The 13064-nt window shown below is 45.3% G+C and overlaps 1 protein-coding gene across 3 annotated transcripts in view; it reads right to left on the bottom strand.

Annotated features, from left to right (window-relative positions):
- LOC121168251 (Fanconi anemia group I protein-like) overlaps positions 1 to 13064 on the bottom strand; it is a 57844-nt gene that overhangs the window by 40790 nt on the left and 3990 nt on the right. For all 3 annotated transcript variants that reach the window (XM_040998164.1, XM_040998163.1, XM_040998165.1), the window contains exons 3-8: positions 10144 to 10274; positions 7714 to 7873; positions 7579 to 7636; positions 1886 to 1927; positions 780 to 903; positions 197 to 282 (exon numbers count right to left, since the gene is read on the bottom strand). In XM_040998164.1, the coding sequence (XP_040854098.1) occupies positions 197 to 282; positions 780 to 903; positions 1886 to 1927; positions 7579 to 7636; positions 7714 to 7873; positions 10144 to 10274 (601 nt within the window). The remainder of the gene's footprint in view (positions 1 to 196; positions 283 to 779; positions 904 to 1885; positions 1928 to 7578; positions 7637 to 7713; positions 7874 to 10143; positions 10275 to 13064) is intronic.

Below are 13064 nucleotides of genomic sequence, written 5' to 3'. Positions count from 1 at the left end.
CTGCTATTTTCCTGAAGGTAGAAATGAAAGAGCTGAACAATCTATATTATTCTGTTAATCTTATTACTAAGCAGCAAGAAGAGGATTAGGGAAGTTTTTCACTAAAGTGACTGTAAAGAATGAAAGTGAATATAGTGAAGTTATTAAAATAAGAATTAGTACAAAACTTCTTTATTTCTACACTATTATTACTTACTTATCACCACTCTGTTCGTCATTGTACTTTTTATCCAGTTCATTGAAGAAAGCTATCATTCTTTCCAAAACATTCTTTCTGTTTCCCTGAAGAAATGCACAATTGGTAAGGTATCCCAATTAAATGGCAAGATAAGTAGGCGGAATTTATTTTCAATTTAAAGGGGCAGTTTTAAATAATCAAGGTGAAATCGAGCCATGCTAAGATTATATAGAACATTTTCATTATTAAATATGATTTAAAATTTCTCTAAGGGACCTATAGTCCACAGCTTTTTAGAATGTTGATCCCTTGTACTACCACAAGAAAATGTGATCAAACAAGAGGTAATGCAGATTTTCATTCACTGAGGGGTGTGATCTATTTACTAGACATGAATTATCACACACAAAATGAAGGCAGAGACTCACATATGTCTACAACCTCCTCACCTACGTAACTCACATTAATAAGTAAATTTAGATTAAAAATAAGATAGAAAAAAGAAATTATGCCCTGGTATGTAAACTCTGTATATAAGTAAGCTGAATGGCCATACAGGTCATACCACCAGCACTGAAGGGAAACAATGCTTAACTCGTACCTTTGAAGAGACAACCAGAAGCTGATAGACTAAAGCTGGTATTTCTTGAAGATTTAACTTGCAGAGTATGCTCAACACTTTTTCCAACACAATTTCCACCTCTTCTGCTGTCAGAGGGACATCTCTGGGGATTGAAGATTTAAAAAAAAAAGATTTATTTATTTTAATTGGAAAGTCAGATATATAGAGGAGAGGATCCTGTCTCTGCTGGTCCACCCTCCAAGCAGCTACAACAGCCAGATGATCAGCTGATCCGATCCTATCTGAAGCCAGGAGCCAGGAGCCTCTCCCTGCTCTCCCACGTGGGTGCAGGGTCCCAAGGCTTTGGGCTGTCCTCAACTGCTTTCCCAGGCCACAAGCAGGGAGCTGGATGGGAAGCGGGGCTGCCAGGATTAGAACCGGCGCCCATATGGAATCCTGGCACATGCAAGGTAAGGACCCCAGCTGCTAGGATACGGCACAGGGACTTGAATTAAAGATTTTAAAAGTTATAGCAAAAACCTCATGTCTTGTTTTTAGATGCTTGTTTCAGTGTTTTAAAATGGTTAAAATTTAAACTTTTTCAGAAACATATTTAGGATCAATATTAGTATAACTGTTCTTAGAAAAAAAAAAACATTTATTCTGATTGGAAATGCCGATTTACAGATGGGCGAAACAAAGATCTTCCATCTGATGATTCACTCCCCAAGTGGCCACAATGGCCGGAGCTGAGCCAAGAGCCATGAGTTTCTTCTGGGTCTCCCACATGGGTGCAGGGTCCCAAGGCTTTGGGCCGTCCTCCACTCCTTTCCCAGGCCACAAGCAGGGAGCTGGATAGGCAACGGAGCATTGGGACACAAACTGTCCCTTTTGATTTTTCTCTTACAAAGAGCCTTCAAGGGGATAAACAACCTTACATATAGTAAGTCATCTTGACGGGAAAAAAAATCAGTTATATTTCAAATAATTAAAATCAAAAGGGTTGGGACAAGGAGGAAATTATGTAACGGAACAGAAGAACAGGCAAGCTGAGGTGAGAGTGGTGACTGCACTCACTGGTTCCGTTTCTAGTACATAGAAATTCATAAAGCAGGATATTAAGAGAAAAAAGGAATGCTGCTTACTTGAACATGGAGGTCAGTCGGATTACATATTTCTGATTCCACCTGGTGAAAGAAAATGACAAAGAATGTGAAAGCTTGCTGCAACTTCTTTTTATACAACATGTGAAGAAAGAAAAAACAATCCCTGTTCACGTTTTAATTTTCTAACACCTGGAAATTAGACCAAAGAAATATCACTGAAAACAACAAAATAATGGGTTGCAACCTATCGGCCTAGCAAAATCAGTCTGAAAATATCTAATGCTGGTAAGACCGTGAGAAACAGAGGACTATTTTTCAAGACTTCAAAAAATTTATTTTGGCTGTGTTGCACTAAAAAAAATTGTGAGAAACACAGCTCACATGTCATTTTAGGACATGTATAAGATGTTTCCAATACTCATCAACTTGAAAAATATGTTTAACTACAAACTCACTTAATGTAAAATGTTGTTTGGATATGCAAATATATTCATTTGCAACTCTTGGCTACAGCAAAAGATTGGAAACAACTAAATAATCTAACAACTGGAGATCAAAATACCGACTATTAAAAGAACCGACACAGAAAGGTGTGTTAAATGAAAAATACAAAACATAACACAACTATATAAATTCCTGTGTAACTAATCTTAGGCATTTTCTTGTTTATCTTAAGTAACAGAACTGTCTTTATTTGGTTGCCTATAAATTTTCACCTTTGAAATGTCTTCCTATATTTAATATACAATGAGTATAAGTTTCACGGAACGGCTCTACTATCTCTTACATATCCTAATTTACACATCTGTATTACTGTAGGCTTGCACTGGTTACAAATCTCTGTGTTGAACGTATTCATGTTCGAGTTCTTATATGTTAAGTCTTTCCTTAGGATAGATGCCTAGAAAGACAATACTGGCTAAAGGATACAAATAATCTCTTGGCATATTATTTTTTTTAGAGATTTATTTATTTTTACTGGGAAGTCAGATTTTACAGAGATAAGGAGAGAAAGACAGGATCTTCTGTCCATTGTTTCACTCCCCAAGCAGCTGTAACAGTCAGAGCTGAGTCGATCCAAAGCAAGAAGCCAGGAGCCTCCTCCAGGTCTCCCTCACAGGTGCAGGGTCTCAAAGACTTGGGTTCTGCCGGACTGCTTTCCTAGCCCACAAGTAGAGAGCTAGATGGGGAGTGCAACAGCTGGGATTAGAACCGGCACCCATATGGGATCCTGGTACGTGCAAGACAAAGACTCTAGCCACTACGCTACGGCACCAGACCCAAATAATCTCTGTATATTCTACTCACTCACTCATACAAAAGCAAAAAGCAAAGTAATCAAACCAAACAGATAAAACAGAAAGATGACTTTCCCAGCCTTAAGACCTTAGAATTTCAACAGTTAAGAAAACGAAATTGCTAGGTTTCAGACTGACAGTAAACAGAAACTGTATATGTAATCTCAGAGCAAAAAATGCAGTAAATAATCTCTTTCTCAAAAATTCATCCCAGATTAGCTCACACTGGTAAATCATAACTAAACAAACAAACAAAGCAGGGATGGCACTGAAAACTTCAGAGATAAATTCCTGAAGAAACTGTTAGTTCTGGGGCTGGTGTGACAGCTCTATTAGCGAATCCTCTGCCTTGCACATGCTGGGATCCCATACGGGTGCCAGTTCGTGTCCTAGATGCTCCACTTCCCTTCCAGCTCCCTGCAGATAACATGGGAAAGCATTGGAGAATGGCCTCAATTCTTGGGACCCCATACCTACATGGGAAATAAGGAGGAAGCTCCTGGCTATTATGTTTGTATCGGCTCAGCTCCAACCCTTGTGTGGCCAGTTGGAGAGTGAACCAGCCGACAGAATTTTTCTCTCTCCTTCTCTCTGTAAGTCTGCCATTCCAATAAAAATAAATAAATCTTAAAAAAAAAAAAAAAAGAAGAAGAAAAGAAAAAAATGAACAAAGGAAGGAACCTTTAGCTCGTTTCTGGGCCCAGTTGAGGCCTCAGAAAATTCTACATATAAATCAAAGCCTCTTCAGCCCATCTGCCTGCCAGATGTTCAGAGCCAGAGGGGCTGAGCAGCCCCTGGGGTGGGCTCCCAGGCAGCAGGGCTTGGGGCAGTGGGATTTTGAGGGGGGGAATGCAAGGACCTTTAAGGTTCAGACAGAAGCACCAGCCCTCATATGATAGCAGAGCTGGGCCAAAGCTGAATAGCACTCACTGGTGCACACTAAAGCCAGGGCTGGGGGCCTGCCTGGCTAGATGACAGTACTCACCAATGAGAGTTGAAAAGGGGGACGGGTAATGTTAGGCTGGACCATGGCACTACTCAACACACAAGGAAACTGAGTCCGGGAGCAGATTCTGTGAGGGTATGTGGGCCCAACCCTGAGATCTGCAATTTCAGCTTGTTTCCTTAGAGCTAGGGGTAGCGACAGTCTGAGCTAGGCATGACCATGGAATCCCCGGCCACTCAAGGGTGCTGGGGTTGGGTACAGGCTGGGTTGTTCCAGGAAGCAGCACCCATAGACACACCCAAGAATACGGTGTAGGGTGCACTGGGCTGCAACATCCACCGCTCATACACATGCAGGACAGAAGCAGCCTACGACCAATTAGGGCCCAGCACCCACTGGCATGGTCAAGGTCAGGGTCTGGGGACGAGTCTGGTGGAAAAACTAGGGAAACTCTCCTAATGGGCCATTGCTCCCACCGGTGAGCATGTGATTCAGGCCTGGGTGTTGGTCAGACTGGGCAGGGTAGCTCCATCTGTCCCGTCTGTGTGGGGAGGTTTGGGAAGGGAGTGGACCAGGCAGGGACAGGATAACCTTGGCTCACTGGCAAGTGCAAGAACCAGGCTGGAATGAGGGGCATGTAGGGCTAGGCTATCACACCTGCTGGTTTGCATGAGTCAGGGATTGGAGTGGATTGGGCAGGGCCAGGCTGTACCACTTGCCAGCAAGGTTGTGACTGAAGGGGCCCAGCACAGCAGCCTCCTGGTTAAAGACCTTGCCTTGCACACGCTGGGATTCCATATGGGTGTTGGTTCTAATCCTGGCAGTACCACTTCCCATTCAGCTCTCTGCTCGTAGCCTGGGAAAGCAGTCAAGAGATAACCCAAAGTCTTGGGCTCTTGCACCTGCATGGGAGACCCAGAAGAAGCTCCTGGCTTTTGGATTGGCTCAGCTCCAGGCATTGTGGCCACTTGGGAAGTGAATCAGCTGATTAAAAGATCTTCCTCCCTCCCTCCTTCTCCTCTCTGTATATCTGCATTTCCAATAAAAAAAAATCTTTAAAAAAGTTGGGACTGGGCCCGGCGCGGTGGCGCAAGTGGTTAAGTCCTCGCCTTGCACGCCTGGGATCCCATATGGGCGCCGGTTCTAATCCCGGCAGCCCCGCTTCCCTTCCAGCTCCCTGCCTGTGGCCCGGGAAAGCAGTCGAGGACGGCCCAAGGCTTTGGGACCCTGCACCCGTGTGGGAGACCCAGAGGAGGCTCCTGGCTTCGGATCAGCATAGCATCGGCCGTTGCGCTCACTTGGGGAGTGAATCATCGGATGGAAGATCTTCCTCTCTGTCTCTCCTCTCTGTATATCTGCCTTTCCAATGAAAAAAATAATAAAAATAAATCTTTAAAAAAAAAAAAGTTGGGACTGAGGGCTGGCTGGGTCAGGTCAACATGCAGCATCCGGTGGATGCTATGCAGAGCTGGGTCACAGCAAACACTACCATGCGTAGACTGCGGCTGGGAACAGGCCTGGTTAGGGAGATAAAGGTATGTCCCAGCTAAGCTATGGTTTCCACCAGTGAGCACAAGAGCCAGAATGGGGGTGGTGGTCTGGGCTGGACATGGCTGTAGTCTCTTTCGGCATGGGTGTGGATAGGGACTGGGATGCACCAGATTGGGCTAGACTCCAGCATCTACTGGTGCTCATGAGAGCCAGAGTGGATATAGGACAGGCTGGGCTAGGTTTCTGCTCCCATTGGGCCACATGAGAGCTGTGTCAGGGCATGGACCAGGTATGATTGGGCTGTAACACCCAACAATAAGAACCAGGTTGGGTATGGGCCAGTTGGGCAAGGCCACTGTTCCTGCCAGGACAGGACGTGGACTAAGTCAGACTGGGCCAAGGACCCACCAGTGCGCATGAGATCTGCCACTGAGAGAAGACCCTAGAGAGGACTTTGGAGAACTCCTTTGCGACAGCACAGTCCCTGTGGGTGAACACAAAAGCCAAAGCAAGGAGCACCTCACAGCAGACCAGGTTACAGTACCTGCCAGCATACGTGTGGCTCAGGTATGAGAGTGGGCCAGGCTGGGCTAGTTCATAATACCCTCTGGCAGATCTGAGAACCAGGATGGGGTGCAGAACAGGCTGGGTCTGGCTGCATCACCAACCAGTTCACATTAGGGCTGGGACTGGGGGCTGACTGGGGGCTGACTGGGTTGGGCGGCAGCTCCAGCCAACACAAGCTGGAACTGGGGACAGACTGTGCTGGCCAGGCTATAGCAACCACTAGCAAATGCCGAGGCGAGATGAGCCACAGCACTCACTAGCACACAGAGACCAGAGCTGGGGGGTGGTGAGCCTGGTAGGGGAGTAGTGAGGACTCCACTGCTAGGCCACTGCTCATGCTGGTGAGTGTGAGAGCTGGAACTGGGGGCAGACCAGGCTGGGCAGGGCTACAACACCTGATGGCCTACATGTGAGCTGGGTTGGGAGACAGCCAGGCTGGGCTAACCGGTTATATCTACTGGTACAAGCAAGAGCCAGAGTAAGGGCATGCAGGTTGGGCTTTGCAGCAGCATTTGTTGGCAAATGCTGTGACTGGGGACAAGTTCTATAGAGCTAGACTGCAGAACCACCTGAAGAGTATAATATCCAGGGGAGGGAATGCGTGCAGTGTAAAAGGTTGTGGGCTCCTCTCTGATGGGATGCAGCTCCCACTGGTAAGCATGAGAACCAGGACTGGGGGTGGGCCTGGCTGAACAGGCAGTGGCAACCGCTGGCATGAATGTGTGCTGGAGGGTGGAGTTGGCTGGGTTGAGTTAGACATCAATGCCCAATGATGTATACAAGATCTCACTGGGATGTGTGGCAGGCCAGACCAGACCAGTCCACTGCACATGCTGGCAGGCACAGGAACCAGAGCAGAGTTCCGGTCCAGAAAGGGTTTTTGGGGGTCGCTCTGACTGGGCTGCAGCTCCCCCTGTGATACATGGGGGCCGAGCATGTGTTAAGCAGGGGAGGGCTGCGCCACAGCACTCACTGGTTTACTAAGGATGGAGAGCAGAACAAACTGATCAACTACAAAACACCACTGCAGTGAAGCTTGACAAAAAACATTTGGGCTAATAAAGACCTACAGATGGACTATGACAGCCAATCGATCTTAGAAGGATTTCCTCATCTGTGGAGCAGTGATAGCAGCAGCATCTCAGAACTATCAAAACCACATGAGCAGAATCCTCAGAAAATGTTCCACAATGGGGAGCTGGGATGACATCAGGTGGCAGATCCCCCATCCCCCGGGTAGCATGGCTGTTGAGAGGCTAGGCATGGTTTCTCCTCTTGTATTCCCCTCTCCCCCATACACAGGAAGAAAAAAAAATGTGTAAACAATGGTCTCACCCACTCTCCTTGACTGTTCACACCTGATCAACTATGTAAACATCATCAAAAATAAAATAAAAAATAGAAAATTTAAAAATAAATAAAAGTCTCACCTGCTAGAACAGAGGGTGTTGATCAACTGCTTCTTACATTCTTCCCCATTCAGTTCCTCTGAAATGCAAAATACACTGAGAAACCAATTTTCATTAAGTGAAAAAAGAAGTCCATTAAGTTGGAAAAATAATTACCTTTTCCATAAGCCAGATTTTCCTTTTTAGTTGCCAGGGCAGTGAGAATGATAGGTAATAACTCCAAAGATTTTCCAGTCTCTAGCGTGCCGCCCTCTTTGATAGCATTAACAAAGTCTTTGGCTAATTCAACCAATACTGATCCTGGAAAACGGTGAGCCTGAAAGGTCATGGGGTAAAGCAAATCTTCAACAAAAATCCAGTGCTTGATATTTGTTTCCAAGAAACAAACATTTACTGCAATAGCTGAATGAAGACCCTGAGAGAGAATCACAGAGTTGACTGGCTCTGACAACTGTTGTGGACTTCAACTAACTCCATCAATTCCTTGGTGTTTTCAAATAGGACAAGCATTCAAAGATAGAGTAAGGGTCTTCAAAAAAAATTTCATGAAAACATGGCAATTAAAAGTTTAAAATTTTATTTTCATATAAATAAATCTGAAATCCAGGTTGGGCACTGTGGTACAGTGGATTAAGCCATTGCTTGGTACAACTGGATTCCACACTGAAGTGTTGGTCTGGTCCTGGCTACACCACTTAAATTCACCTCCCTGCCAATGCCCATGGCGTCAGCAGACTAACAGCTCAAGAACTTGACTTCTGACCCACCCTTAGGCCCAACTCATATATATGCTGACCAGAGCTGCAGCCCAGCCCGGCCTGACCTGTCCCAACCCTGGCTCTTGCACTCAGCATCGGGAGCTACAGCCTCACAAGGAAGTTCCCCAAGTTCCTCTACTAGGCCCACCCAGGCAATGGATCTCATGTGTGCCAGCAGGTACTGCAGTCCAGCCTGACATGGCTGGCCCCAGTCCTGGCATTCACTAGAGGGCACTGTAACTTAGCTTGAAAGGCTGCACCCATTTCTGCTTGCAAGTGTCAAGTGAGTGCTACAGTCTAGACCCACCTATCCCACACTCATTCTGGCTCTCCTAAGTGCCAGCAGGTGCTACAACTCACCCAGTCTGACCCCTTCCCAGACCTAGCCCGCACGTATGCTGATGGATGCTGCGGCCTTACCCAGCCTGGCCTGCCTACAGCCCTGGCACTTATACTCGCCAGTGTCCCCAGAGTTCCCTTATCAGGTCCTACATGTGCTGGCAGGTGCTTCAACCTGGCCTGGCATGGCCCATCATAGTCTCAGCTCTTACTGGTGGGTTACAGCCTAGGCCTTCCAAGTGTAATCCATATTGGCATGCTTCTCATGCATACCAGTTGGTGCTAAGGCCTGCCCTAACCCAGCCTGTCCCTAGATCTGTTCCACACAAATGCTGCTGAGTGCTGTAGCCTTGCCTTGCCTGACCCACCTCTAGCCCCTGCACTTGTGCTCCCCAGCAGGAGCTGCAGCCAAGTAGGGGAGTTCTTCAAGTTCCCCAATCAGACTTGCTTCCAACCCCAGACAGATCTCACACATACCAGCAGAAGCAACGGTCCTGCTTGGCATGTCTGCCCTCAGTCCTGGCCCTTGCATGTGTTGGTAGATGCCACAGCCTAGTCCCACCCAGGCTTCTCTCAGCCCTGGTTCATGCAAGTATCATGTGGGTTCCTGTAAGTTCTGTGGTCCAGCCTGACTCAGCCCATCATTACCCTAGCCCCCTATGCAAAATGGTGGGTGCTACAGTCCCACAGAGGGAAGCCCTCAAGTCCCCCACAGAATCTATTCCCAGATCCAATTCTCTTACATTCTGGTTTAATCTGCAGTCCAAACTGATGTGGCCTACCTCCTGCTCCCACACTCACAGGCAAGTATTGTGGTCTAAATAAGCCAGGTTGCCCACATGGTTGGGCACCTAGGGCTGACCCAGATATACCCTCCAGTGTACCCCTCTAACTCACTCCATCTCAGCTCCCTCACCTACCTGAGATTCAGTGGTCACCGTGTCTGTGGACGCCCCTAAAAGTCATTCTTCCCCTGTCAAACATACCCTTAGCTGCTCCTGCTCCAAATGTCCCCAGACCCACTTCACTGGGCAATCTGCAGCCCTGACCCTCTCCCCACCCACCTAGTGGTCGGGGTGGCATGTCCTAATCTGCAGTTCCTGGCTTTTCCCACATATCTTTAAAATGAAACAAAATAATTCACTATGCTGGCATATCAGTATAATTAACACAAATTTGGCATTAACCAGGTCCAAAATGCCCACCAGCTATTGGCTGCTTTTCTCCTACAAGTGTAACATTATGCATTTTAATAGCATGGATTTTTCGTGAATTTCTGAAGACCTCTTGTATATCCACAGAGTAAAATTTAACGTACACATTTAGAGACTTAATGCTCTACTCATTCACTTCTTTTTTTAAACAAAAACTCTTATTTATATATAGCAACTAAGAAGTTTGGCATTTAAGTTTTTCTTTCTGCAACAAATTACAAATGCCCCGAAATCTGTAACAAAGCAAAGAAACTTTTATTTTCCACCTTACTTACCTCCAGCATCAGTAATCCTATGATCTCAGACGCTACTTCTTTCTGCAAAGTTCCTGATTCCAGCAACTCAATGCAACATGAGTATATCTTATGTCTCCTAAGGGTGCCAGTTTCCTCAGAACAGGGGGAACCTTATTGTTTTAAACAAGCAATAGGAAATTAAAAAAAAAAAAATTCTTACAAGGTTGTAGAGAAAAACAGGAAAATCGAACAAATTTACTGTGTAAGAGAAAAAAATCCAACTACCAATTACTATGGTATTTAGAACACCAATACTAGGAGGCCTTGAAAGAGTGCTTAACTGAGCCACAGTAAAAGGCTTGAGATGTCATCTTACTGATTTTTAAATTAGCATAGAAGACTATCCTATAGCGTTTTCAGTGCCCACCCAATTTATTTAATACCTTCAATACACTTTATTTCACTTTTTTATTTTTAAAGATTTATTTATTTTTATTGGAAAGGCAGATATACAGAGAGGAGGAAAGAGAGAGAGGAAGATCTTCCGTCTGATGGTTCACTCCCCAAGTGAGCGCAACAGCTGGAACTGAGCCAATCCGAACCCAGGAGCCAGGAGCTCTTCCAGGTCTCCCACGTGGGTACAGGGTCCCAAGGTTTTGGGCCATCCTCAACTGCTGTCCCAGGCCACAAGCAGGAAGCTGGATGGGAAGCAGGGCTGCCAGGAATAGAACTGGCGACCATATGGGATCCCGGGGTGAGGCCCTTAACCACTGTGCCACCGTACCAGGCCTCAATATACTTTATTCCAAAACATGATCTCTAAGTGTCACTAATAGGAATGATAAAGTAATAAGGATATTGGAAATTCTCTCTTCCATAAAAGGTACAACACTGACAAAAATGATTAAAATCAACTAATTCAGATCTCTGGAAATCAATCAAAGGTTGCAACAATCCAAAGAGTGTTGATTCAGCAAGAACAGCTGGTCTCACAGAAGAGGACTAGAGCTTCTCCAGAGCCTGCTTTCCAGGTAATAGTCACTGACCTGTCTGGCTGTTCACTAGAAACTCCCAGAGCCAGTAGTATGTGACAGCAGGCTAAGCCACCTCCAACAATGCTGGCATCCCATACCGGTGCTGGTTCTAGTCCCAGCTGCTCTACTTCCAATCCAGCCCCAGTAATGTGTCTGGGAGATCACTAGAAGATGCTCCAAGTGCTTGGGCCCCTACCACTCAAGTGGGAGATCTGGAAGAAGTTCCTGTCTTTGGTTTGGTCAGCCCCAGTTATCGTAACCATGTGGGGAGTGAACCAGCAGATGAAAGATCTCTCCCTCCCTCTTTCTCTGTAACTCTGCTTTTCAAATAAATAATTTTTAAAAACAAAAACAAAACAAAACAAAAAAATCTTTCTTTTCCCATTACCAAGGGTTGTCTTTATTTGATCCGATCAAAAACTCAAATGCTGTACACAATCTTTACCTTTGTCTAAATCAGCTGCAACTGATATTAATAGCTAAAATAATGTTAGTTAACAGCTAATAATGATAATAATTAAAGCAGAAGTTAACAGTTGGGCAAGTGTAGGAATTCTTCGTACGCCCAGTATGCTTAGTATGCTTCGTTTTCTTAGTGCGCTGCTCAGGCCCAGTAATTACCATGGCAAGCAGGGAACAGGTCCTCTCAGGGTTGGGCACTCATTCCTCACAGGGCTACCCCTGGCAACCTCACTGGATGCGTGGGAAGGCTAAGCTCTGAACTGGCTGCCTGGCAGAGGCGATGATAACAGTAGGGAAGCCTGTGTTTTGGCTAAGCTGTAGGGAAAGCTTCCTGACTGAGTGCTAATCTGAGCATAAAAGGGATGATCAACCACCTCTAACTCAACTGCCCAGAACCAACAGGATAAACAATAAACAACTAATCATGTCGCTGAGTCTCTGTGATCTTTTCCTTTTTTACAAGATCTTCAGATCTTGGTAATGACACGCTGGAAGCAACCTGCCCATTCATTCACCTGGGAGTGTGTCAAGAACCCTAGTCCCTGCTATTAATCTTAGTTCTTTGCTCATTTCCTGTCCTTCAGCCTTGCTTCTTGCAGGAATGCTATGTGTTGCCATGCAACAGGCAAGCAGGTTTACTCCTAAAACTTTTAAATCCTGGAGCTTGTTCATATGAGTAATATTCTGACATATTTTTGAGAATATAGAAATTCATCCACTAGGGTTTTTATGTATCTAGCAAAGATCTGAGAGGGGCTGACATTGTGGTTCCGTTAAGCTGGTGGATGACAGATTCCTACATTGCAGTGCTGGCTCAAGTCCCAAATGCTCCACTTCCAATCTCACTCCTTGCTAACGTGCCTGGGAAGGTGTGGACACCCGCCATCCACATGGAATTTCAGGCTGCTGGCCTGAAGGTGGGAGTCCAGCACAGTAGTTAAATCAGTTTGGGATGTCCCAGAGCCTGGTTAGAGTCCTGTCTCCATCACATAGATCTTCCTGCTAACCCATACCTTGGGAAACAACGAATGATGGCTCCAAACCACTCGGCTCTCTGCCACTCATCTGGAAGATCCAGACTGAGCTCCCAGCTCCTAGCTTCAGCCTGGCTCACTTCTTGCTATGGCAAACATTTGATAAGTGAACCTGCAGACAGAACTTTATCCTCCATTTGTCTATCCAACTCTGTCCTTTAAATTTAAAAAAATTACATTTATTTTAAAATTTGATTTAAAACAACAAAGTATTTAGGAAAGATCATCAGTTTACTGAAAGTCTACTTCAACCACTACAAAATATCACAGAAATTAATAAAGACAAGTAAATAAAACGTTCACAGGCTGAAAGAGTAAATAAAGTTAGTTCCAATACTATCCAAAACAATCATCAATATCAAAATAATTTCTATTCTTGCCTACTTGTATTTTCCCTACTATACACTGTAAAATAAGGTTTCTACTTTTT

The sequence above is a fragment of the Ochotona curzoniae genome, unplaced genomic scaffold, assembly GCF_017591425.1.
Source record: "Ochotona curzoniae isolate NIBS_2020 unplaced genomic scaffold, NIBS_Ocur_1.0 patch81, whole genome shotgun sequence".
NCBI lineage: Eukaryota > Metazoa > Chordata > Mammalia > Lagomorpha > Ochotonidae > Ochotona > Ochotona curzoniae.
This window is presented reverse-complemented; position numbering and strand designations above follow the sequence as displayed.